This window comes from Bos indicus, chromosome 7 (genome assembly GCF_029378745.1).
Source record: "Bos indicus isolate NIAB-ARS_2022 breed Sahiwal x Tharparkar chromosome 7, NIAB-ARS_B.indTharparkar_mat_pri_1.0, whole genome shotgun sequence".
NCBI lineage: Eukaryota > Metazoa > Chordata > Mammalia > Artiodactyla > Bovidae > Bos > Bos indicus.
In genome coordinates this window covers 24,008,363-24,036,357 of record NC_091766.1, presented here as the reverse complement: position 1 = coordinate 24,036,357, position 27,995 = coordinate 24,008,363, and the positions used below count along the sequence as shown (strand labels likewise).

At 38.1% G+C, this 27,995-nt stretch overlaps 1 protein-coding gene across 1 annotated transcript in view; it reads left to right on the top strand.

The window, feature by feature from the left end:
- Positions 1-531: 531 nt before the first annotated feature.
- The window catches only part of CHSY3 (chondroitin sulfate synthase 3), a 290,728-nt gene continuing 263,264 nt past the window's right edge, over positions 532-27,995 (top strand). Inside the window, exons 1-2 of the mRNA XM_019964587.2 lie at positions 532-1,712; positions 4,247-4,530. Of these exons, the coding sequence (XP_019820146.2) occupies positions 911-1,712; positions 4,247-4,530 (1,086 nt within the window). The 5' untranslated portion in view covers positions 532-910. The remainder of the gene's footprint in view (positions 1,713-4,246; positions 4,531-27,995) is intronic.

Below are 27,995 nucleotides of genomic sequence, written 5' to 3'. Positions count from 1 at the left end.
GACCGAAAAATGCGAAGACAGGAGCCTGGGCGGACCTGGGCGGGGCAGAATGGGGAAGGGTCACGCCGGGACTTACCCGGCTGCGGGCCGGGGGAGACGAGTGGGGAGGGAGATGCGGGCGCTCGCCCGGGGATCTGGGACCCGAGCTCAGCCGATGAGGTCAGTGGAGCCGACGTGCTGGGAGGGGGGCGACGGAGCCCCCGGACGCGGGTGTGTTGCGAGGCCGGCGGAGGGGCGGGACGGGACGGGAAATGGGACGGCGAACTAGGACCCGGGGAGGAGGCACGAGGGGACGTTGGCGCTGAAAGCTGGAGGCGGCCCGACCGAGATCTTTTCCTTCCGGAGAGGAGGCCGGCTCTGGACCGAGGCGCGAGCTGGGGGCGTCCACGGGCGGGTAACGGGAAAATACCGCGGCCCGCGCTTCCCCACGGCTGGCAGTGGTGGTGCTCGTGGCTCCTCCTCCGGGCCAGTCCGGAGCTTGGCGGCGGGGGGGTGGGGAGCGAGGGCGGGGGTTCGGGAAGGAGAGAGGAGGGAGGGACCAGGCGCGCCAGTGACAGGGTGGCAGCCTAGGAGCGGACGCGTTGCCGCCGCCGCCGCCGCCGCCGCTCCACCTCCTCGTCCTCCTGCAGCTCCTCTCGCTGCCGCCGCCGCCGCCTCCGCCGGGAGAAGTTTAACTCCCGACCCTCGCTCGGAACCCGGACCCAGAGCAGAGCGGGGAGCTCAGCGGGCAGCTGCAACGCGCCGCCGGCTAGGCGCCGGGAGCGCTCCGACCTCGATCAGGAGTCGGAGCCTGGGCAGCCGGCAGCGGCCGGGGCTGGGGGCGTGGAGGCGGAGAAGGGGTGGGTGTGAACCGAGACCCGCGCGCAGCGCCGCGGCCACTCAGCCAGCGTCCGCGCCCCGGGCAGCCGCGATGGCCGTGCGCTCCCGTCGCCCGTGGATGAGCGTGGCACTGGGGCTGGTGCTGGGCTTCACCGCTGCGTCCTGGCTCATCGCCCCCAGAGTGGCCGAGCTGAGCGAGAGGAAGAGACGCGGTTCCAGCCTTTGCTCCTACTACGGCCGCTCGGCCTCTGGCCCCGGCGCACAGCAGCCGCTCCCCGAGCCTCATGCTCGGCAGTGGCCAGGGCAGTCGCCGCCCCCAGCGCGCCAGGAGCTCCGGGGGCCGCAGCTGCCTGAAGCAGCGCCCGGGGTAACCAGTTTTCGGAGCAGCCCTTGGCAGCAGCCACCTTCGCTGCAGCAGCGGCGGCGAGGACGCGAGCCCGAAGGCGCGACGGGGCTCCCCGGAGCCCCGGTGGCTGAAGGGGAACCAGAAGAAGAGGATAGGGGCGCGGCTGGGCACCGGAGAAGCGGCCAGCCGGGGAGTAGCCACAACGGCAGCGGGGACGGGGGCGCCGCTGCCTCTAGCTCGCGACCCCGCGATTTCCTGTACGTGGGGGTGATGACCGCGCAGAAGTACCTGGGCAGCCGCGCGCTGGCAGCGCAGCGGACTTGGGCGCGCTTCATTCCCGGCCGCGTGGAGTTCTTTTCCAGCCAGCAGCCCCCCAACGCTGGAGTTGGCCAGCCCCCGCCACCCCTGCCTGTCATCGCGCTGCCTGGGGTGGACGACTCCTACCCTCCCCAGAAAAAGTCCTTCATGATGATCAAGTACATGCACGACCACTACCTGGACAAGTATGAGTGGTTCATGCGCGCCGACGACGATGTCTACATTAAAGGTGACCTCCCAGCGCCGGCTGTCCCGCCTCCCCGCCTCCTTTCTCTGCAGCCAGCCCCAATCCCTGCCCAGCCCAGATCCCTGCCCAGCCCCTGTCTTGCTTCTCTGCCTGCACGTGCTCCGGCTCCCGCAGCCCCCAGCCGGTCGCCCCCACCTCTCGCCTCCGCCCACCATTCCAACTCCGCTCCTCCTCCTCTGCTGCGGGTCTGGACCCTCCTCAGACCTGCCTGGCTTTTTTTTTTTTTTTCTGCCTTCCTCACTCTTGCTGCTCTGGTTTCCGCCCATCGCTTGCTGCTACTCCTTACCGCGTAGGAAGGTGAGGAAAGGGACCTCAGGGTTAAACCTGAGGCTATTCCCATTCTACCTGCCAGGTGGTGATAGTTTCCCACGTTGGCCCAGAGGGGCGTGTCCTCCGTGGAGAAAAGGAGGATGGAGGATTCCGCGAGAGCCAGACGGGCGATCGGTGATCTTCGCTATTCCCCTGCCCTTTTGTTTTAACTAAATCTAGCTTAGTTTCGGGACTGGTGAGAACGAGGAACCATCCTTGGTGTCCCAAACCCTTTCCTGTGCGTTTCCTTCCCTTTCGCACCACCCGCCGCGCAGTGGGAGTCCTTGGGCACCCCAACCACTCCAGCGGGCAGCTCCTTCAGCCACCACAGTGGAGCAGCAAGCCTTTCCCTACCCCTTGGCAACAGCTCAGTAAACCCCAGAGGGGATGACTGTATTGACAGGAATTAGTGGTGGGGGGAAAGGGACGCTGCATGCGAATTATCCAGACCCTAGGAGCTCCAGCCCGTACCAGCACTCACTAGTGTGGATCCCTTCCAGTCTGTCTGGGTGGTTGCGGTGTTAAACAGAGGCTAGATGTCCTTCCCCAAACCACGCGCAGCCCCGGCACGAAAAAACTTTGTCAGTTTTAAAAGAGGCGCCGTCCTTCACCCTGAGTGTGAGTGGCTCTGGCCAGAGATTGCTAAACTCAGCCAAAGGATGTTCCTTAGAGCAAGAGGAAAGCTTTCCAGCCCTGTTCTTCGCAGAGAGGTACACAAGGGAAGTAGCAGGCTTGTATTGAAGGAGGTGTTTCCACATTTCCTAGCTTCTTGGTCAAAGAGGGGCAGCCCTTATACTCAGTTTACCCGCCTCTACTTGCAGCCTCATTGCTTTCTCCTGATTCAGGTAGCACCATTTACATAACTCTTTTAGCAAACAAATAACAAACAGACACATTTTGGCACAAGGACTGAATGTAGAGTTAATATCTAGAGATTTTCTGGGTTTCGGTTGAGAGGAATGAAATCTTTAGGGCTGGTTGGCAGATAAAATATTGATAATTAGATATGAAAATAAAGAACTGAAAATTTTGATACAAAAATTTAAAAGAAATTGCATTCCTGGTGAACCTACTGTCTCATGTATCTACGATGTATGTAGATATCTTTATCTATAATTGATAGATCCACTATCTTACAGTCCCCATGTCTTTTGTGCCTCATTAAAATCACAAAGGTTTCCTGGCAGAAGTTTGCCACACTCTGCAATTTCCAAAATGCATTAACACCATCCATATCGTATCTTTTAATGAAAGACTGTCCTTCAGAACACTGAAGTGCCATATTCTTTCCATTTCTATTAAGAATGAAATGCATTTTGTATCAAGAACCCAGTAATAGCTAAAACTCATTGAGCTCCAAGGGGACATGGCATAGGATCAAGATAATGACTGCAGATTCTGTGCTCATCAAAAATCATAGTAGAAATGCTGATTGGGAAAATAAAGATGGCAACTACTTATTCCAGTGTATCACTTTGTAGAGTTCCTAATGCTTTGGAACTGTTTTAGCTACAGAACCTTATTTTAAGATTGTTTTTCTTGATGAGCTTATAAACTTATAAATCAATTGTATATATAAATTTTAACAAATGTTAATTTTTTTTCCAAAAGAGTGCTTTCCAAAGTTCCAAAGTGTTATATTTCAAGACAAGTTTGATATTCTCAGTCTCCCCCAGACTCCCTTTCTCTCTCTCTCTCTCTATATATATGTATGTATGTACATACGTACACACAAACATCTACATCTTTTGGGTTGTTTATGGCTTGAGTTTAATTAAGGATGAAGCAGTAAACTAAATCAATTATCAGGAAAAAATAATTACTGGGTGTCAATGATCTTCCTATCAGTGCTAAATATTGATATTTAATATTATGTTTCTGGGAATTTTATCATTACTTCATACATGTTAAAAAGCCTGTCTTTATTCTCAGCATTATTTAAGCTTTAAAAAAATCCAATGACTGTTACACTTACTAAGGTTTTTCATTGACTAAAAGGTTGATAAAATCTAATTTTAATTTAATACTTATGAATTAGTATTTTTTAAATAATGAAATATTCAAAGAGGTTTTTCTTCTTTTCAATTGTATGAGACTTGTCAAGAGTTTATGCACAATATTGGGAGCTCTTTCCCTTACTTGGTGTGTTATAAATGATTATGAAATTAGGAAAAGGAGTGATTGTTGTTTTTTTTTTTTCTTTGTAGGTGATAAGTTGGAAGAGTTTCTTAGATCACTGAATAGCAGCAAGCCCCTCTACCTGGGCCAGACTGGTCTGGGGAATATTGAAGAACTCGGAAAGCTGGGGCTGGAGCCTGGGGAGAACTTCTGCATGGGAGGACCTGGCATGATCTTCAGCCGCGAGGTTCTCAGGAGGATGGTGCCACATATCGGTGAATGCCTCAGAGAAATGTACACGACTCATGAGGACGTGGAAGTAGGCAGATGTGTTCGACGTTTCGGCGGGACTCAGTGTGTCTGGTCTTATGAGGTAAGACTTGAGCTGTGATGAAAATGTTCCCGTTTTACAGGTAGGTGACAGTTTACAGTCTGGGTCAGTGATTCTATTTATTTATTTTCTCCATGTCTTTGTGTCTGCTTGAAATTGATAGCAACAGTCAGTGATGGACACAAGGGCTATTGTGGGAGAGGCTGTCTTAGAGCTAAGGTGTGTCTGAGGTTTTCTTATTTGTGTGACCCATAACTTTAAGCAGCATCTTACATGTATAGTCATATCTCTTGAAGAGGCTATTTCCTGTTTATTTGGTTTATTGGTGTTTAAATACATTTCCTGTCTCTAACAAGAGGACTGATTTTATGCTCTTGGGCCATAGCTTTAGCATTTTGTCCTTTGTTGTCATTTTGGTTAGGTATGTGATTGCATCTCTTTGCAAATAATTTAACTCTGAAGTTTCTTGGAAGATGCTTACATGGAAATTTAACATGCAGTGTTTTTAAAGCATAGAAAAAGTTAACTTATAATGTTATATCACTTATAATAGATTTACTCACAGCATTTTAAAAGGCATGACTATCTGGTAAAACCGTTCTGAAGGTGATAACTGCTTAATATTATGGCTGGTTCTTTAAAATTTTTTGTCTTCCTTTATTCCATTTTTCTCAGTAGCAGCCATTATTTAAATCATCTGAGTTTATGAACTGTTGTTTCATTGTAGTAATTAGTTTTACAAAATAATCTGAGGTTTTTTTTTTGCCCCTTCAGAAGTTGGTTTTGACATGAAAAGCAGTTGTATTTAAAACAGTTTTCCTGAAAGTTAATCTGAGTAAAAATTACTTAACACTTAAATAACATGTTGCAATTTTCAGTGTACTTTGGTTTTCAAGTGGTTGGAGTTAAATATGTTTTAGCTACCCAGTGCACACATCTGTGAATTATAACTTAATTCATGTAGGTATCTTTTCAAAATTTTCACGCTTTCTTAGTATAGAAGAAACATTTTATGAAAACATGTTCCCTGTGAAGTCATTATACCTCAAGATTACACAGTTCCATTCTTCTTTTAGAAGTGTAATCCTACTTTCCTTAATTTAGCTTTTTTTTTTTTTTTTTTAATGATTCAGTATATCTACACTATAGAAAGTATTTCTTATATTTATTACAGAGAGTAAATATTAGTAACAACTAGTTACTTGGAATATGCACTATGCAAATTGAAAATTAGTATATACCTCATTACTTTTATTGATAGAAATAGGAATTTTCTTTTATAAAACTGACTAATAACTACTTTTATAATAAAGATATAAGTAAGTACATTATAGTTGAAAAATAGGTAATTTGGAATAAATTTAATGAAAAAGATTTGTCTCCATTTAATATAAAACTAGCTGGAAGGTAAGAATGAATATTTAACATGAAAATCTCAGGTGATTTTTGTTTACGTAAAAATATCATTTTGTAGATGTTGGCTCTGTATGGATGAGTAAAAAATCATCCATATTTTAAATAAAAGATGGAAAATTATTGTGTTTTATCTGATACTGTATTGCCTTAATATCACTTAGACAGTTTTAAAAAACCTTTCGTTTCATGTCCTTCCATTTAAGTTTTCATTGATTCTGCTATGAAGGTGCAGTCCTCATAAAGCAGTCTACTCATTCATGATGCAAGACAGTAAAATATGCTCAGGTGACATACATGCTTAAGAATTGACTTAGTATTTTATTTATAATATAGATATTTGTTCGCTTAAAAGGGAATTATCATAGATCTGTGACTTCTCTATTGGAATAAGTGGGATCTTAGGTATTTTCATTAAATAAGAGAAGAGACAGAGGGGATGCCAAGCCTTGTAGGGTGTAACTTCATGACCACCATATTTACATTAACGTTTGGTAATACATTTGGATTGTAGACTGACAATTGTCCATCACTAAGTTCAGAATCTATTAAAAAAAAATAATTTCTACATTTTTTCCTAGCTTTACAAAGCATTATTTTCTAAAGAAATACTGTTTCAGAATGTTGACTTGATGTTTTGCTAAGCAATTGTATAGAATTTACTTTATTTTTGGATTTCAGTCTTTAAAGGAGCAGTTTAGACAACATATATTTTACAGCTGACATTGATTTAATCCTAACTCTGATCCTAACCCAAACCACAACTCTGTCTTATTTAAAGGAATGATGGAAACTTTCATTACCAAGGAATATATTAAACAGTATCTGTTAATAAATTTAATAATGATAAGTATACAATTAAGTTATGTAAGTGTTTTAACATTAGGGTGTATTCTACATTTCATAGATACCTGAGTAGGTGGACTGGGACACAGCCAAATTAGGGCTTTCCAGTTTGGATTTTAGATTACTTGAAATGTCCAACTATGCTACTGTTCACATTATACTAAAAAAATTAATTTGTTTCATTCTGGGTTGGCACTCACATAAAGGTGAGATTTCACATCCAGTCACAGAATAAACTATGATGTTGCTCCATAATTTTGTTTCCATATTTATTTTAAAAGAACCATCTGCAAAAAAAATTTTCTTAAAATTTTGAATTTTCTTTGCTGAACTTTTGATGGATTTCAGAATTTTATTTGACCTTTCCTCCTCATGAAAGTCCTTGTGAAGTTTAGAGGACTGTTACAGAAACATGCTCACACTTTCTGAGTCTGAATAAATTAAACATGATGGAATGTTATCTTTTTTATGATGTTTATTTATTTTTGGCTATGCTGGGCCTTTTTGCTGTGTGGGCTTTTCTCTAGTTTTGGGGAGTGGGGGCTACTCTCCAGTTGCAGTGCACAGGCTTCTCGTTGTAGTAGCTTTTATCGTTGCGAAGCACGGGCTGTTGGGTGCTTAGACCTCAGTAGTTGAGGATCTTGGGCCCCAGAGCACAGGTTCAGTAGTTGTGGTGCTCAGGTTTAGTTGCTCTGTGGCTTGTGGGATCATCCCCAATCAGGGATCACACCTGTGTCTCCTGCATTGGCAGGTGGACTCCTCACCACTGAGCCACTAGGGAAGCCTGAATATTTTAAAAATGATAAATAGGCTTGCAGATCTTGTAGGAAGAGAATTGAAACAAAATATTAAAATTATAGATTGTATAGCATGTGGAGAAGGCAAGGCACCCCACTCCAGTACTCTTGCCTGGAAAACCCCCTGGACGGAGGAGCCTGGTGGGCTGCAGTCCATGGGGTCGTGAAGAGTCGGACACGACTGAGTGACTTCACTTTCCATTCTCACTTTCATGCATTGGAGAAGGAAATAGCAACCCACTCCAGTGTTCTTGCCTGGAGAATCCCAGTGATGGGGGAGCCTGGTGGGCTGCCGTCTATGGGGTCGCGCAGAGTCGGACACGACTGAAGTGACTTAGCAGCAGCAGCAGCAGTATAGCATGTAGCTATTCTTGACTATAAATTACATTTTTGAAACTCTAGGAATCTTCTAGTATTCTTTATTGCTAGATTGAAGTCTACTTTCTCTGTATTATATATACAATTAAGCCTGATATTGGCAAGGGAGAGGAGAGAAAAGAAGTCGGGGTGGGGGTGGGGAGAGACGGAGGTATAAACTTGAATTTGGATTTGAGTCACTAGTGTACTGCTCCTTAGTTTCATTGTCTTTTTAAATTACTTCTCTTGAGTCTTGTTTAATTCAGTTGAAAGTAGATATTGTAATGGTGTCTGCCTCATAGATTTTCTAGAAGATTAAGTGAATTGATGACATGATCCATGTATAGTTCTATATAGTTTTGACAGTATATATCTGGCACATAGTAAATTGTCAATAGATGTTATTATTGTCATGCTGAATAGATCATATAGTATATTACATATAACACAATTCATCAATTTTATTCATTTAATAATTATTAGTCATAAGTGATTCAATTATATCAGAAAAGTCAGACTGGAAATAAATTTTTTTCATTGAAGCATTCAAGTTTGAGGTTTCTTTTTGTCAAAGAACAAGAATTCAGTATGTTTCTATAATATTTTAGAATTATAAACAATCCAATATTAGTAAAACATAAAACATGGAAGACTTTAAGACACACACTACAAATATTTGCTTCAGTCTTTGAACATCATATTAAATAATCTTAAGGAGATGGTGGAAAATATTATTTAACAAGTGATATTTAATATATGTATTTAAGGAATCCCATACAGACTAGACTCTATCTACATTATAAAAAAATGACTGTGTGGCTTTATAGGTTAACCTCCTTTTCTGAGTTTCATTGGAATTTTCAACAGGAAAGGAAGTCAGTATCTCATCCTACAGTCAGTTCACAGGACTCACCCAGGAACTATGTCTCAAGGCAACTAGAACCCCATCTTGGGGTTTCCCAGGCATTTCAGGAACTGATATATAGCTTCAGTTCTTCCTTACCATCTGGTCCTGGTGGTCTGGGAAAATGTCTTATTTTTTGGTCCTTTGATCTGTTTCTTCCTCTGTCATCTCTACCTACTTTTTCTTTCTTCTGTCATTAATGATAAATAAAATAAATTACAATTGCATTTTGATATGCACTGCTCCTCATCAGGTTTTCAGTAAATTAAAGTGTTCATGACAGGCCAACCCTGATATTCCAAGACATCACTCGTAGGGCCCAGGAACGGCTAGCCTTCTGAATAGAGAGGCCTTTGGTTGCTGACGGATCTTAGACTGGTTCTCCCTATACTTGAGATCATTGGAGAGTCAGAATTGAGATTCTTACTTTCCCACCAGGAGTTAGAAACATCTAGTTTTCAAGAACATGTGGCAGATGTTCATAATCAACAGATTTCATGAGTTGCCATTATACTTATTTATACCTCAAATTGTGTAAGTATAGATGACTAACTGAAGCGTGATCGTGAAAAATTATTCTATGCTTTACACTCTGTGAGTGTTAGAATTTATTGGCATCTACTCTTGGCTAAGTTCACATTTTTGGTTGAGCTCTATCTTGGCTACTGTTTTTCTAGTTATTTGGGCTACAATCTGGCAGTTTAGGAGGCTGCATATGGCTCTTGAAAGTTGTTTGGCATGTAAGTTGTTTTAAGGTTTTTTTAAATTTTGTTTTTTGATGCCATTAGCAGAGGCAGGCAGTCTTGTGTCCCTTCAGGTCTTGTTGTGCACCAACCTCCCCTTGCACGCTTATTTAACTGCCTGGCCAGATAGGTATAAGAGTGTTATACTTTGAATCAATAATCCACATGTTGAAAATTTCATTAAAGCATTCTCCAGGATATGAATAAATTTTCTAGTGAAAATGAGATGTTTATTTTAAATAGTGTATATTATTTTTTTTAATTAATTATTTTTGAATTAATTTTTTCAAGCTTGGCCATTTAGAGTTGTACAACATATAATATAGTTATACTTTCTTTGTTATAGGAATTTTTTGGTAAATAACTAGAAAGTTCTCACTGTTGAAAATTTCTTTATACAATTCATATTCATTCTGTGTCTTATTAGAATTGAAAGTTCCTTTTCTTTGGTTCTGGTTTTAGTAAGATCACTTATATTCAAGCATTAAAACAACTTAATTTCCATAATTCTTTTCCCTGTGAGGGAGTTTTGCATTTTATCTATCTAAGAGTCATTTTCAGAATAGTGTGTATTTATCTTTTTAATGTTTGCAGTTAAATGGAGCCAAAGAATATATATCTTTATTGTCTAATTAAATGTTGTTTCAAACAAGGCAGAGCTCAATGTTGATAGTAATATTTCTCTGTGGTTTAAAAAACCATTTCTTATGACTAAACAGATCTTTATTAGATTTCTTAAAGAGTTAATTTCATACCAAAGTGTCTTATGTCTTAGCTTGGCCCCCTAAAGGCCATAAACACCCTAGAAAATTCCATTATTTCACAAAAGAATATATTTTGGCAGAGTTTCCCTGGGCTTCTAATACCAGAGAGCTAAACTATAAAATTTAAGTATATATAAGTTCTTTGTAACATAACCATTAAGGTTAAAATATGTGCCCCATTCTTATGGGGCTGTTACATATCCTGCTTAGCTTCTTTCTCTAACTTATGAGCTTCCTTTTTCTATAATGCTAATTTTACTGCATCATGAACACAGTTTATGCCCCCAAAGTATATTAATATCTATGGAAAAGTATAAGTCTGGGATTTTTATCTTAAATTCAGTCTTTCAGAAATCATTTCTTGGTTCTGATTCAGCCATATTTAGTTTTTAACTTCACTAAAAGCAGTAAGCTTCTCACACCTACTCTTCCCACCCCCATTCCACTTGTCAGATGAAATCATCACACACTGATTTTATGAAATCTCTTTCTACCCCACTGTTTTCTTCATTGTACAAAATAAAATTACATTCTGAGTTGAAGGAGAAACTTGGTACAGATTTTCCATGTTTTGTAGCCTTAGGTAGTTCTTTTTCATTGTTAACTGGTAGTAACCTGAATTATGAAAAATGTGTGCTTTTTAACAGTTATGGAAAATGCTAAGCTGGGAAGATGCTTCCATGCAATTTGAAATTAGCTCCGTGATAACATAAATTCTCATATTAGTTTAAAACCTTTGAATACTCTTCCTTCTTAATAAATCAAAAGTATTCTAATTTCCTGAAAAAAAATCCAAGTCAGTTTTCTACTTGCACTTCCTTTGTGTTGGCTTCCAAAAAGCTATATAAGAAACATTTATTTCAATCTCTTTTCTATCTAGTGAATTGATGAATTAGGCTTCAACATACAAAGAAATGTAATTTGTCATATAACCGTACTGCACTTTACTTTGATGATAGCATGTGACTTCTTTTGCTCCAAATATTTTCAGATTAACTTTTAATAAGGTGTTTAAGCTAAACATAAACGTTATTAAAATTTTAAAAATCAGTGTCTTGAATCATAAAGCCATTGTTTAATATTATTGAACAATAGGAAAACATGTAAATTGAAAAGTTGAAGGGTTGCAGTTTCTCAGAATTCTAATGAGCTCTTCATTTACTGTCCTAATAAACAGTACTCTAGTTTAGGCTTAACCACAAATAAATCAGTTTGAATCATGACAGATATTTAATGTCACCCTGTCTTTGAAAGGTGTTAGACAATTTATAGTACAGTACTGAATCAAAGAAATATGTTTATTTTTAAAATTCAGCAGGCATAGTTTTAGAACTTATGAATGAAATAGATATCTTAATTTTTTGAGATTTTAAAATCTTCACTCACCATTTATTATTTTGAAAGCCATTAACTTTTAATAAGGTGTTTAAGCTAAACATAACTTTATTAAAATTTAAAAAATCAGGGTCTTGAATCATAAAGTCATTATTTAATATTATTGAACAACAGGAAAACGTGTAAACTGAAAAGTTGAAGGGTTGCGGTTTGTCAGAATTCTAATTCTTAAGTCCTTCATTCTTCACAGTCGGTTTCTTTTCATATTCCTTTCATTTTTATTGTTCAGTTCAGTTCAGTTCAGTCACACAGTCACGTCCGACTCTTTGCAACCCCATGAATCGCAGCACGCCAGGCCTCCCTGTCCATCACCAACTCCCGGAGTTCACTCAGACTCACGTCCATCAAGTCAGTGATGCCACCCAGCCATCTCATCCTCTGTCGTCCCCTTCTCCTCCTGCCCCCAATCCCTCACAGTATCAGAGTCTTTTCCAATGAGTCAACTCTTCCCATGAGGTGGCCAAAATATTGGAGTTGTAGACCTATTTATTTATAGAGTACCAGTACCTTCAAAAATTGATGGTTTAAAGAAATATACAGATTAATAAACATAACATATAATAAAATCAGGGGGAAAAGGAAGATGTACAGAAAAATTTTTTTTCAAAGAGGAAAAATGCACGTTGAACTCCTTTTTTTGTGGCATTAAAGAGAACACTAGCTTAACATTATATTGATACTTAAGAGAAGTCTTCTTCGTGGAGCAGACAGGGGCTATGAAGGATCATATACTCAGCGCCACTTCTTTGATAAGTAGAATAGTATGATTGGCTTGGATGTTTCTTAGAAATTCCCTCACTATAAACCTGGACGGTAGCACAGAAGGGCAGTTCTTCAGGAGGAATTCTACTTGGAGACAATGCAAGTACGCCATTCTTTGATAATTTGCTTAATGGAGGGAGGTGGGAGGGGGTTCAGGATGGGGAACACGTGTACACCTGTGGCGGATGCATGTTGATGTATGGCAAAACCAATACAATATTGTAAAGTAAAAAAAAATAATAATAAAAAAAGAAAGAAAATAGCCTTCAGAGAGCCCTCCATGGGTATTTCTTCTTACTTGAATGGTCTATATTAGGCTGACCAGCAGCAAGTTTGATTTATGCACTTTGTTCAGTGGGAACCCAGAGTACAGCCACTGTGTCCTTGATTAAGGGAAGGTCCATGTTTGTGCTTTGCTCATTAAGAGGAAGGTAGAGATGCCAGCTACAAATGGAGGAATAAAACCAAATCATGGACAGATAGTGGACCTCACCTGAGGAGCCCAGGCTCAGGCCCAAGAGAATTCCTAACAACTCAGCCTAGAGTTACCCAGCTTTTGAGCTGATTATTAGAAATGTATTTTTTTTCATGAATTTAATAAGTATTATATAAGTTATATACTTATATGTATTTAAAATTGATTATATAAATTTTAATTTTAACATAAATTTTACATGGATCGATTAAGATTTAAAGATCCACATTTTAATGATGAAATGGTATATTATAATATCTAATACTCTATTATACAAGAATAAATCTTTAATGAAATAATGATATTTAATATTCATGATGAGTATCTTAAAATGTGAAAAATATATAAGGTTATAATAAATTGAAGTGTTCTGCCTTAGAATTCAGTTATCTTACATCTTAAAAGCTAGCTCATTTATTTCATTTGCTCAAATAGATCTATTGAGCACATTTTATCAGCAGTGGGCACACACACCTTCCTTGTCTTTACGGAGCTCCCAGGTAGGGAGAGTCAGTCCTCAACCAGTCTCTGCTTTCGTATCTGATATCGAATTGGGTTTCCATCTCTGTCATCCTTCTCAGTCTTTTTCCTTCTAAATCATGAGTGCTCAGTTGTGTCTAACAGTGGTACTTGTCTTGGAACTAGAATCAAATGATTCTTATTTTAATTTTCTTAGGTGAGCATCATCCTCTCTTGTTTGTATTACAGTCTCCTGAAGAGGAGAAAGCTAAAGACATATTTAGCAATTTTATTGCATATTAATATATCTTAGGTCTGTTATATGGGCTTCCCTCATAGCTCAGTTGGTAAAGAATCTGCCTGCAATGCAGGAGACCCCAGTTCCATTCTTGGGTTGGGAAGATCCCCTGGAGAAGGGATAGGCTACCAACTCCAGTATTCTTGGGCTTCCCTTGTGGCTCAGCTGGTAAAGAATCCAACTGCAATGTGGGAGATCTGGGTTGGGAAGATCCCCTGGAGAAGGGAAAGGCTACCCTCTCGTATTCTGGCCTGGAGAATTCCATCAACTGCATAAACCATGGGGTTGAAAAGAGTTGGACACGACTGAGTGAAGCACAGATCACTAGAAAATTGTTTTTTAATTAAGTCTGGAGCTTAAGTACCTGGCTTCACACCCCAGCTCTGGCATTCACTAGCTGTGTGACCTTAGTCAGGTTATTTCACTTCTCAGTGCCTTAGTTTCCTCATCTGTCAAGTCGATATAACAGTACTTACCTCACGACACTGAGGTGAAGATTAAATCAGTTAATGTATATGACAGCACTCAGAATGATACCTGACAGTGGTAAGCATTCTGTAACTATTAGCTATTTTTGCAGAAATAGATCAGCATGCAATAGTGCCAGCTTTACAGAGCCATTGCAAAGAATGCAAAGATCAATGTATTGGAAGCTATTAGAATAATGCTTGACATATGCTAATTCCTGCATAACAACTCTCATTAATATTTTCCAATTTACAATGTTAATATGCCTTTTTCCCCCTCATGGGAAGGAAATCATGTTGATTGGAAAGTTTTATTGCGATTGCCTTTTGAAAGATGGACCTTGCTGTAGTAGGGAGGGTGCTGGTTCAGTGGTTCTTTAACCTGACTGCGTGATGGGAGCTCTGTGGGGTCTTTGAAAAAATTCTGATGCTGGAACACATCCCTGACTCATTACATCAGAATCTTTGACAACTGAGTCCAGTAGCATGGACAGTGTTAAAAACTTGTGATTCTCGTGTGGCTTATTAATTTTGTTTTCAAATATACAGTCCATCTTTATTCCTTGAAAGTTATATTTTTTCCTTTTGTTATATTTCCCTTTTGGGAAAAATCACAGGAGAAGAATCAGCATTTCTGCATTTATTTCTATGTCTGTTTCTTGTCTGTTCCAAGTGAATATATTAATATATAAAATGAAAACAATTGTATGTTTTCTTATGGTCTGATTTTTATGGTTCATATATTATTTTTTTGTTTTAGAAAAACACAAGATTTAAAACATTTAAAAAAACACATTGTTTATCCATGCAAGGCTTAAGGTTTTTCTGTTTTTATATATTGCATTTGAATACTATATAGTAATAGAGTTCTTAAAATATAGGTGAAAGGTTTCCATTGAATTATTTGCTTTAACAGTGACTTTTTGAATTAGAGCTTGGCAGGGAAAAAGCTATTAGTGATCTATTTCAATGAGTACAGAAACCATAACTTAAAGGGATGACTTTAATTTCAGCCTGTCATTCTCATATATTTCCTGTCCACTGCTATAGCTGACTGCTATCATGGAGGAAAGTATAGGGTACACAGGGGGCTTCTCAGGGGTGCAGTGGTAAAGAATCCGCCTGCCAATGTAAGAGACACTTGCATTGGAGACTCCAGTTTGATTCCTGGGTCGGGATGATCCCCTGGAGTAGAAAATGGCAACATGCTCCACTATTCTTGCTTGGAAAATTCCGTGGACAGAGGAGCCTGGTAGGCTAGAGCCCATGCGGTCACAAAGAGTCAGACTCGACTGAGCATAGCCCAATAGCAGCAGCCTAGGGAACACAGGAATGTAAGGGAAGACCCCAAAGAGAATAGAAAGATACAGTGCTTCCTCCAAATGAGGTCATGTATAGGGACATTGCCAAGTAAGTGTGGATATACAAGAAGTCAAGGGCAAAAGAATAGCATGGTAGTGAATAGTGTGTTTGATTCAATTGTATCTAGTGGCAGGAGACATGAGGCTCCAAAGCTGTTGGTAGAACTTGATTGTGAAAGGCCCTGTATGACTTCCTCAAAAGTTTAGAGTATACCTTGTAGATGAGTGTTTCTTAGAGTTAGTGGGGTTGATATAATTGATTTAGACTCAGTTGGTGGGGAGACCATGAATAGTATGTTAAAAATCTTTCTGGGTGATTCTGATGACAGAGTGAAAAATCGGTTCCATAATGGAGAGCTTTGAAGAATTCTTCATACGCAGCCATGATCAGTGTATCCCTTAGTGGCCGGAGCACAGAAGGATGGATTGGAGGCTCTTGTATCGAAGGACAATGAAACAAGACAGTTAGGAGGCTATTGCCCCATACCCAAGTTAGAGATGAGTCTTAATCAAAGAGTCAAAGTGGAAGTGAAGGTGAAGAGATGGAATTGAAAGGTAGTGAGGGCAGAGAATTGACAGAGTAGGTGAGTGGTTAGATGTACGGGGGGAATGGGGTTTAAGGTGACTCCTAGGTTTTTGTCTGAGGTGCAAGTAATATCTCTAGAGGGAGGAAGTAATGGAAGAAGGTAGTTTTCAGTGATTGTTTTCTCTGAGGCATGGGCAAAGGAGAAATGAGTTCTATTTTGGGTATATTGAGTCTCATCATTCATTTATTTAGCAAATACTTAAAAAGTAAGGCCCACATAACTTGAACAACTTTCCCAGATTATACAGACAGGAGTATTGCTCTGCTGTATTATCAGACTACATAAATGCCTTTTTTTAAAGCAAGCTTCACTCATAGATTAAGCAGTTATTGTTTAAAAATAAAAAAAGAAGAATCAAATCATAGTCATAGGATGAAATAATTTAGTTTGTTTAAAATTTAATTTGTTAAAGTTAGTGACTTATCTTAAAATTCTTTAAAATGTAAATTGTAGTTAGTGCTCTGAACAAATAATATTATAAAATGGCTCAAAAAAAAAAAAAAAAAACAAAAAAAACCCTAAAAGCATAAAAATACATACAGTGAAAAATCTTTCAAATTCTGTCTTCTATCTGCCTGGAGAAACCCTCCACCTATTAAGTATCCACTCTTTTCTTCCAGGGTTTGTCTTGGGTGTCAGACAACTGTTTATATACTGTATTCCCCTCAGTCACTAATTTTTGTGTGTCACAAGAGGTAGCCTATAGAAATATTGTTCTGAATGCTGCTTTTTCAATAAAGAATATTTTTTAGAGTTATTCTTATAAAGTCATTTTATAAGGTTTCTGTTTGAAATGGCTTTAGTTCAATGTTCCATATCTCTTAGATACATGTCTTCCTTTGTCAAACTGGAGTTTCAGATTTATGAACAGATAATTCTGTTTGTGTCTTAATTAATTGCACTGTAGGTGCTTCTGTTACAGGTAGATTTAGAGCAGGATAATTTTAGATTATTACATAGCATATAAATCCATCATACCCATGTAATTGCTTACATTAAGATTCATGTCTTTACCCCAAGGCTTTTTAAAATTCTGCACTTCTCCTATTTAATGTATAGCTTTCTTGCTTTCCTTGTTTTCCATTAAATATTTTTAAAGATTTACAAAGTTGTAGTCAATCACCTTATAGAAAGAATATCTCTTAACTTTGGGAAGTCTGTAGAGAGACCCACCACAGTCAAATAACCTTTGTTAATCAATAATTGTTCTTCTGACAATATATTCTATAATAGTGTTTGTGAATATTTATTTTCATTGGTTATAAGTGTGTAACTAATGATTACTTTTGCTAGTGTATACATTTGTTACACATACATTACTGTAATATATATTCAGTTGAGTAAATTCTGCATATGGACTGTTTTACACTCAGTCAGTTGTAAAAATAATTTCAAGTCCATTTTAACTGATGTTTTTTCATTTAAAGAACATTTAACACTATACCATAAATTAGTGTTTTGAAACCTAAGCAATATAATAAATGGCATTGTATTAATTGAAATATATATTTATTATAATTATGAGTTATGCAATTAAAAAAGTCATGAAGCAAACCCTATAAATGTAGACATTTATCATGAGGTCCTATAAGTCCCCTATTTAAATAAAGTTTACTTATCTATCCTTTTTCTTACCTAACTTCTAATTTTCTTAATCTTAACTAAAATGTAACTTTCTGTCCTTTATTTACCTAATATTTCTGTTTTCTAGAGTTCATAGTGTTCAGAGTGTGTTATCAGATTTTATTTTCCCTCAGCTCATTTTTAGAATGATTTCTGAGCTTACAAAGTAAGCTTGACCTAATAATCTGGACACATTATGAAATTTGATTATAGTTTTCTTGTAAAACTTAATTGCCAGATTCAGAGAGAAAATATGACGTTTCTGTTTGACATTTTTAATAAAGGGTCACATGGAGTGGGTTTTGTGTTCATAGATACAAATAGAATCCTAGCAAGCACTTTCAAAATACTCAAGGCTCGTAAAACTTAAATCTCAGTTGAATTAGACCAAAGTTCTGTTTTGTCAAATACATCATTTTGAAGAATCACTTGAAACAGTTGATAATGGGTGTAGTTGATTTTTACCAAATTTGACAGACAGTTGTAAAATGTGTATGAAAATAGCAGAAGATAGGTTCCACTGCTTTCCAGGTGTTACTGTTTAGCAATTATCAGTTTTATGTAAAGTATGTAAGTAGTAATCCTGATAGTTCCTGCTTATGTAAAACATTTGTGCTTTTATTTTTTTAAAGAGCTCCCACTTTCATCTTATTCTTTGTCCAAAGGTAAATTTGTGATTGAGAACACTATGTGAAAAGACATTTGGGAGGATTTGAGTGATGAATTTCTTTTTCGGTTTTTTGTTTCACTATCCTAGTTGTAAATTTCAGTTTAAATGTATGTATTGATGTGATATAAACACAGACAGCCTCCGCAATTCCTGTGTAAGCTGAATCAAGAATGATGTTCATGGCATATTATTCTTATTGCCATTTTATATACATTTGTTAGTCACAGATTTTGGAATATTAGAAAATTGTGAAAACTTTTTTGGGTTGGTATATTTGCCATATTTTTTTTCTGTAGAATAGAACCAATGTGGCTTGGCCAAATTAATCTAGATCTGGGTAAAATAGATTTTCTTTTATTTAAAAAATTGATTAGTAGTGCTGGCGTCATGTTATAGTGCTGTTTGATCAGATTTTTTTTTATGCTATCCTTACTCTTGAAGTAAATTTGGATGCATCTCTGGATCTTTTAATAGTTAAGCTTTATTGCTTGTAGAGAAAATGGAAGTCAAAACAAGGACTTATTGTAGTGTAAAAAGCCGTGTAGACAGTGTGATCAAATGCTGGCCTGAAGCTTGGTGTGGTTTTATTAATTTCTACTCCATCTCATGAATATATGCTAGGAAATGTCTGAAATGTTTAGTATTTTATGATTATGATAAGTAATAATCTGAGCTTTTTAACTTTTCTAGGTCTATAATGTAATCAAATTAACCACCAAATTGATTTATAGTTATATGAGCCATGAAAATAAATTATTGATCACTAGTTATGTAGCAAGTGGCACCCCACTCCAGTACTCTTGCCTGGAAAATCCCATGGATGGAGGGCCTGGTGGGCTGCAGTCCATGGAGTCGCACAGAGTCAGACATGACTGAGCGACTTCACTTTCACTTTTCACTTTCATGCATTGGAGAAGGAAATGGCAACCCACTCCAGTATTCTTGCCTGGAGAATCCCAGGGACGGGGGAGCCTGGTGGGCTGCCGTCTATGGGGTCACACAGAGTCAGACGTGACTGAAGCGACTTAACAGCAGCAGCAGCAGCAAGGGGGATTAAGTGAGGTGAAGTGTACCTTGTCTTATGCTAGAAGTGGACAATAGGCTCAGAGCAATTCAGTAACTTGCCCAAGGTCACACAACTAGAGAGCTGTCAGAGTTTAGCTTCAAACTCTGTTTTATTTGATTCCCAAGACCATATTTTTCTTGAAATGTTATGTTCACCTTCTGCCTAAGGATTCAAAGAATGGCATTTCATTTTTATTTTGAATCTCTGATGTCAGATAGGAATTGACAAGTTCAAGTATATTCAGTATGAGGAAATTGGAAAGAAAAGAGATAGGCTACAAAGGTCAGACAGTAAAGACCCTGAATGGAGAGGTACTGCCCTCTCCACTAGACATGCTTACCTGTTAGAGATAAAGAGTCTCTTAATCTTTCTGGAAGAGGTCTGTGAAGAATGAATGAAAGGGACCAAAATTGTTCGAGTTCTTCCAGTCCTTAGCATTTATGTTTACAAGAAAAATATCTAACAGTAAAGTTTTCATTCTCAATGGAAACAGAAAATTGTATATTTTACTCTACCTCAGGGCAAGAGTAAAAATGTAGGCTGTCAGTTTTATCTAAATTGTTTTCCCAGCTGTACTGTTTATAAATGAAGTGCACATGGGCATATATATCACACTAGAATTTCAATTATTGGGATGTATTCCGAGAGCTCATTTTATCTTAAGAATATTTCTTGTTCTGATAATTAGTTTATATTAGAATGAATATTTCTCCTTTACTTCTCAAAAAAGCACACACATAGAGGTAGTATCTCAGAAATGGTGAAATATGTTTTTTTCAAAAAGAGTGAAGACTTTGTAAAAGCCCTTATTGTTTCTGAGATTTTTAATATGAATGTTTCATAATTATTAGTTTCTAAGAGTGACTTTTACATGAACTTACATTGAATAAATTCTCATGAAAAACCCTATGTGTAAATGGAGTTATTAACATACTTATTAGAATTATCAGAGTGAGCTGATTTGTGCTGAGTGCCAGTCGTACACTTAGCTGTAGACATAATACAAAAATAAAGATGGTTCTTCAGATAATGGTTTTAGAAAGATACAGCTACTTCTTGAGTTTAAACAAAATGAATAGTTATACAGTAGAAATATCATGATGTTAGACTGTATCCTAGACAGCATATTAAAAAGCAAAGACATTACTTTGCCAACAAAGGTCCATCTAGTCAAGGCTATGGTTTTCCCAGTGGTCATGTGTGGATGTGAGAGTTTGACTATAAAGAAAGCTGAGCGCTGAAGAATTGATGCTTTTGAACTTTGGTGTTGGAGAAGACTCTTGAGAGTCCCTTGGACTGCAAGGAGATCCAACCAGTTCATCCTAAAGGAGATCAGTCCTGAATATTCATTGGAAGGACTGATGCTGAAGCTGAAACTCCAACACTTTGGCCACCTGATGCAAAGAGCTGACTCATTGGAAAAGACCCTCATGCTGGGGAAGATTGAATGCAGGAGGAGAAGGGGATGACAGAGAATGAGATGGTTGGATGGCATCACCGACTCAATGGACATGGGTTTGAGTAAACTTTGGGGGTTGGTGATGGACAGGGAGGCCTGTTGTGCTGCAGTCCGTGGGATCACAAAGAATCTGATATGACTGAGCAACTGAACTGAACTGAGACCATATCTGAATAAGTGCGTTTAAAGCACTTAACCGTATGTAAGAGTCCATGAATTGTTCTTCCCTTGAAGAATTTAGAGTGTAGCTGGGAAAAAGGATAGTGAAATTGAGAATATTAATAGTGTGGAAATGAGCATGGATCGATGAGTTGTATATAGATGAGCACTGTAAATGTTTAAAAGGCACATCAATGGGGGCTATGCCATTTTGGCAGGAAGGCTTCATGGAAAAGCTTATCTTAACCTTAAAAGAGTAGGTAGGTCAATTTTCCTCAGCATAGGTGAGCTAAGGTGGGCTGTGCCTGATGCTCTCTGGGTACTGTGTGGGCAGTCTGGACCCCCTGAGGTCAAAGCTGTAGAAGAGGAGGTCACAGCATGAAAGAAGAAAATAGAGATATCTACCCACATAAGGCTGATTGTGTCAGTGTGTAACTAAGAGCTGAACTGTTGCCAAAAAGGAGTACATAAGACTCCAGACAAGAGCTGACAGATGGACCCTGAAAAGTATGAATGACAATCCTCTTTTCCCACTGGGAATTGAGGATCTCTTCTGGTTTCTCAGTTAGTCTTAGAATTCTGGGAAACCTTAAGCCACTAGGTTAATTTAATGTACTCTGAAAACTGCTTTATTCAAATTCCTGTACAATGTGTCTCAGTCTTTCCAATCCAGTTCATTTTGAAATGCCTTTATTTCAGCCTCCATAATCATATTAAAACCTGCCTATAACCCTATTTTTTAGGGTCATGCTGCTGCTGCTAAGTCACTTCAGTCGTGTCCGACTCTGTGAGACCCCATAGACGGCAGCCCACTAGGCTCCCCTGTCCCTGGAATTCTCCAGGCAAGAACACTGGAGTGGGTTGCCATTTAGGGTCATATATCATGCTAAATAATTTTTTTTTCATTTTTATTATTTCACTGAAAACAGCTTCTGATTTGTGCAGCTTTGTGAATAAAATGTATTATTTGTGAAAAGTATATCTAGCCTAAAAATGTGGCTACATTCTTATTTATTAATGCTGTTCTAGAGCTATTTGTACCTATGGGTGAACTGAATTCTTAGTCTTGCTTTGTGGGTATCAACTGATTAGCATGGCTGATTTCTTCCAGCGTAGCTGTAAATGAGGTCTTTTAAAAAAGATACTCATTAATTGTTATCTCAGATTTTCATTAAGGAAATCATACATGCTTAATTATACTTGGGCTTCTAATTTTTTACTTTTTAAAATTATTTTTTTTACTAACCTGTTCATAAGGAAACAAATACTTACCAGTTTAATGCTGTAAATATTGGGGTAGATCTGCAAAAGCCATTTTACAAGTTATTGTATCAGATAAGAATATGTTTAACTAAAAAAAAAAACTTGGCCACAGTGGCTTTTGTTTGTCAGTTTTCCAGGTATGTAGGTGGGTAGGCCGTGACTAAGTAGATACTAAATGATCCATCATGGTCCCATGCTATTACTGTCTTTCTGGTCTGCTTTTGCTAAGAGTGTTGACTCTGTTCCCATGCGTATGGATTTCATGCATCTAAAAGAAACTAACCCTAGTACCAGGTAGGAAGGCGGAATACTTTCTACTGGCTTGAGCTTAGTCCTTTTTCTCAGGCATTGAAGTCTCCATAGACCTCTGCCTCCATATATCTGGTTAGAATTATTTGTGACTGCAGGAGAGGTGGGTAAATTGAGTACTTCTAGCTTCCATAGCCCAGAGAATAAAAAGCAGAAGGAGCTTAGGAATAGGCATTAATAAATCTAACATAGTGCATTAGGGTTCTCCAGGGAAACAGAACCAATAGTATGTATATCTGTCTAACTACCTATCTATCCATCTCTCTGTAGAGAGACAGAGAGATTTTAGGAATTGGTTCACACGATGTGGGAGCTGGTAAGTCCAAAATCTATAGGAAAGTCTGATAGGCTGGAAATTCTGGCAGGGGTTGATGTTGCAGCTCATATCTGAAAACAGTCTGGAGGCAGGATGCTTTGCTCTTTGGGGGACTCTCATTTTTGTCTCTGAGAGCCTTCAACTGATTGGATGAGGCCCACCCACTCTGTGAAGGGTATTTGCTTTACTCAGAGTTCTGATTTAAATGTTAATCACATCTAAAAATACCTTCATAACAATATCATAGACTGTTGTTTGACCAAACAGCTGGGCATCATAGCCTTGCCAAGCTGACATGTAAAATTAGCCATCATACCTACATTACTTACTAAGGTTTGATAATATCCAGTGGTTTAGAACTTTTGCATCCTCAAATCCTGCCTTACCCTCAGTGGATTGACATTTTTCATGTTGTCGTTCATATATATCAAATACAATAATTTTTTATGTATTGTAGAAAATTGTCTATGCTAATTCTGAAATGGATTTCAAAGACTACTATTTATTTAAATAAGAGAAATCGTAATAAAAAAAGATCTGCTGAGATTTCTTAGACTTTTGTGTATTTTAAGGTGGTAAATGACAGATCATTTTAAGCAATAAGATTATTTTTGCCTAAATGACCAGAGAATGTTAGAAGAGATAGTGGAATGTTGACTGTCTTGGACATGAAGAGACCTAGGTATTTATAATATCTCTAACATCGGTTACTTTATCACCTTGTCTTCCTGAATCACCTATAAAAGAGGACTAATAATAGATTTCATACCTTTTCTATTGGATTGTGACAGTTACACGAGATAATGGATCTAAAAATGCTTTATGAACCACAGAGTGATAAAAATATATTGAGACACTAAAATATAAAGATAAATGTCTCATAACAACCTCCTCTGTGATTGGAGGGTGGCATGGCTGATGAGCTGTCAAATGAAGGTTAGAGCTGAATGCAGACTCAGAAATGGTCTGGTTCAAACTGATGAGATAAACTTTAGCCTAGAGGGCCTCAAAGGAAGGTTCATTCCATAAGATTATGATTCTTCGGAAAGCAATAGGAGGCCTTCCCTGGCAGAATGAGGAATGTTTCAAAATTAACATCAGGCTGTTAGATTTGGTAGCATGACAGCTGTTTCAACCCATGCTTCTCCTGCTCTCTCCTTTGGAAATACACAATTATTCAACTAATGCTGGATAAATATAATTCAAGAAATATTTCATTTTAAGAACAAAATTCTTAGCTAAATATTAATTAAAAAAACTAGAGGAGGGAATAACAGAAGAGTTTATCTAATGTTGTATTAATAAAGAGAAGCCTTTAAATAGTCTTGAATGTTGTTACTTAATTTTTCTTACATGTAGAATAGTTCAGTTCAGTTCAGTTGCTCAGTTGTGTCCTACTCTTTGCAACTTGACTTGGAGTAGAATAGTTAGGCACAAGTAAAAGTCATTGACAATTTCTTAATTCAGTGGGCCATCACTTCAAGCATATCAAAATCAAGTAGACTTCAAAAATAGGTGATAATAAATCTATCTATGGAGTGGGATTTATGTGACCCTAACTAAATTTATCATTAATCTCTGACTTCTGTCATATAATTTTAAATGTCTTTGGGAAAATGATTTTTGAATGTGTTTTATATGTGATATGAACTTATTTATAAGATTTTTAAGGTGCACCTAACAAATTGATTCCTTTAAAAGTATTGATTTTGAACTTCTTAAACACTAGCTTTTAACACTTTTTCTTGAGGTTCATCTGAAATGAACACTTAAAGTATCAAAGTTGATTTCAAGTTTTCAATGTTGGTTATTTTTAATGTAGCCTTTGTCCTGGTGATTTCACTTTCATCCTCTTATTCCTAAAGAAAGCAGAGATGACTTTACATTTGTGAGTGATACTTAATAAGTGAGAAAACATATAGATGTAATGATGAAACTACTGTGCACCCTATGACAGAATTACAGTCATTAAAAATGATTTCCTACATTCACTATATGAAACTGAAAAATACTTAGGACATATGTGAAAAAATATGTGAAAAAATAGTCTAACAATGGAGTATAAGTCATTACCTCAGTTCAACATATAAATTATATGTTGCAGTATAATTAGGACTTCAGGGACAGTACCTTGCATGCTTTTATTCTTCACAAGAATATATTAATACGTAAAATACTGTGAGTGATCTGCTTAATGAAATGTAGAGTGATTTTTCATGTGGGGAAATGAATAAACCAATGTGATACATTTATTGCTAGGTAATGGGCATATAGTCAATATAGAAGAATTCAATGCAATATACACTATCATATATTCTTCAGTGATTAAGTTCCGTGATTACAATCGTCTTTGAGGAAGATAGCCGAAGCACAGTATGTGGAAAATTCTAGAGGAGTAACTGGATTTGAAAAGGTAGATAGGAAGCTTTTGTTATTCATCTAGAATGGGTTGTTCATTGGTACTTGACTGTGAAAAAAGGCTCAGTTTTAGTTCTTGGAAAACATAAAATTAGACTTAGGTATATTACTTTGTTTTCAAAAAGTAATACATCTTTTTATTTCCAATAAAGGTCTGATCTAAATGAGAAGAGAAATGATGGGAAAACAGGTTGCTTTAAGAGGTTTAGCTTTGACAACTGGAAAGAGTGTCACTGTTAACAACCTACTTGGGAACATCATGGTACAAATTTGGGAGCACATAGTTTAAAGGTGGTGCTTAGAAATACAGAAAGAAATTCTTACTCATAATAAGAATTAGACCCTCACATTACATGAATCATACTGGGTTGGGCTATAAAAAGAAGACAAACTCCTAAAAAGAGCTATTTTAATTACTGTGCCAAGAGGTACATTTCTAGTAAAGATAGAATTTTCCTTGGTTGCAATATGTTTTTTTCTTGTGCAGTTCCCTCTTTTTGTATTGTAAGAAAATTTTAATATGAATATTCAAATTCCTTTTTCTGTAGTAGACTTTCTAAAATACTTTTAACAGTCCCTTTAGTGTTTAAATAATCTCTTTCTGATCATAGCCATGAAAGAGGTTGTCTTATTATGTATCACTTTTCCTCCTAGGAGTCACATATAGTCCTGTGAGATATGTGAAATAAGAATATATCCATTCTCTGTCCCTGAATTAGATTCACTGCACAGCCTTACCTCAGCACACTCATATTGTATGCCGAATAAATAAGGACAGACATTACTCTTGAGGCCACTTGGTCGTTCATCCAATTAAAAGGTGGGTCTTAACAATCTATCACTTGGACAAATATTAATTTGGCAGAGTGTGCATTTTCATAGTTCATTCATGCACAACAAGGATAACAAAGGGAAATTCTCTATAAGCAGAATTGCCTGAATGAAAAGGTAGAATGCATCGAAAAGAAAACCTAAAATTGTTGGGCTTAGAAATGAGACGGGAATGTTCTTTTGATTGATTGATTGATTTTTTACTGAATTCTGAGTTGACCACATGGAAATACTGCATTTTTAAAGTGTAAAAACACAGCATTTTCAGTTCTCAAATTCTAATCTGATGTGGCCACATTCAGGTGCTAACTTATATAGCTTATACATTACTGACCACTGTTTAGACAGTATTCATCTGCAAAGTTGGTACAGGAAAATATCCTCTTGAATGCTTTTTAAAAGCAGATTGCTACAGAGAAGTTTCTGACTGCACAGATCTGGAAGTAGGAAACAACTTCTTATTTGTTGATTCAGAGGACAATTTTGGAAAATAAGATAAAGGTTAAAAAAAAATCAAGATTTCAAAGCTTCAGTAAAATACTAACAATTAAAAGAGAATCTGTAATTAAAAAAGATGATATATATCCATATTCTTTTTAACTATCAATTGAATAATACATATGTTCTTATGTAAAATTTTGAGAAAATCTGATCAACTTTATAAAATTCTTTAAAGCGTAAGAGATAGAACACTTCTAAATTAAACCCACATTTGGAGAAAATTAACTTGCCTCTGATAGACTTTTGGTTGTATGAAAAAAAATGAAAATGTTAGTTGCTTAGTCGTGTCCAACTGTTTGCGACCCCATGGAGTGTAGCCTGTCAGGCTCTTCTGTCCAGGCAAGAATACTGAAGTGGGTAACCATTTCCTTCTCCAGGGGATCTTCGCAACCCAGAGATCAAACCCTGGTGTCTGCCATTGCAGGTAGCTTCTTTGCCACTGAGCCACCAGGGAAGCCCCTTTTGGTTCTATACTCTCTACAAAAAGGTCAAGAACTTCTGAATGCTTGGGGCTGGTGCACTGGGATGACCCAGAGGGATGTACGGAGAGGGAGGTGGGAGGGGGGTTTAGAATGGGGAACACGTGTACACCCGTGGTGGATTCATGTTGATGTATGGCAAAACCAATACAATATTGTAAAGTAATTAGCCTCCAATTAAAATAAATAAATTTATATTAAAAAAAAGAAATAGAAATAGAGGACACCAGTTATATTAGAATTTCAGATAAACAATAAAGTCATCTTAAGTGCGAAAAAAAAAAAAAAGAACTTCTGAATGGCGTATCAGTCAGGATTCTTCATTGAAAGAGGAAGTACCTCCTCTGAATAGACAGAAGGGGCCTTATTAAAGTATCTTGGGCATTTTACAAAATTCTGGCAGACTCTGAGAAGCAGGTTGAGGCTAGGGTGCCAGGGACAGGCCCAGAGTCATGCTCCAGTCGCTGTCTGGTGCGATGTTGTTCGCTTCTGTGGCTAAGCACACACCAGACCTCACTTACCAGACCCTGCCCTTGGATCCACAACAGTCTTTCCCTGCAGGGAAATGGCCTGCACCGCTTATGCCTCTTCATGTCACTAGCTTACTGAATCATGTAGGGCGATGGGAAAATCCCTGGCAGATTTCTGGACCCTAGGTCTAAGGAAGATTGTGAATGTGGCTATGTTTCCTTCCTTGCTTCTTGGATAGGCTAAGATGGAGGATTCCTCAAACACAAGAAAGGAATATAGGTGATCAGAGTCCATATATAAAATATATATGGCCT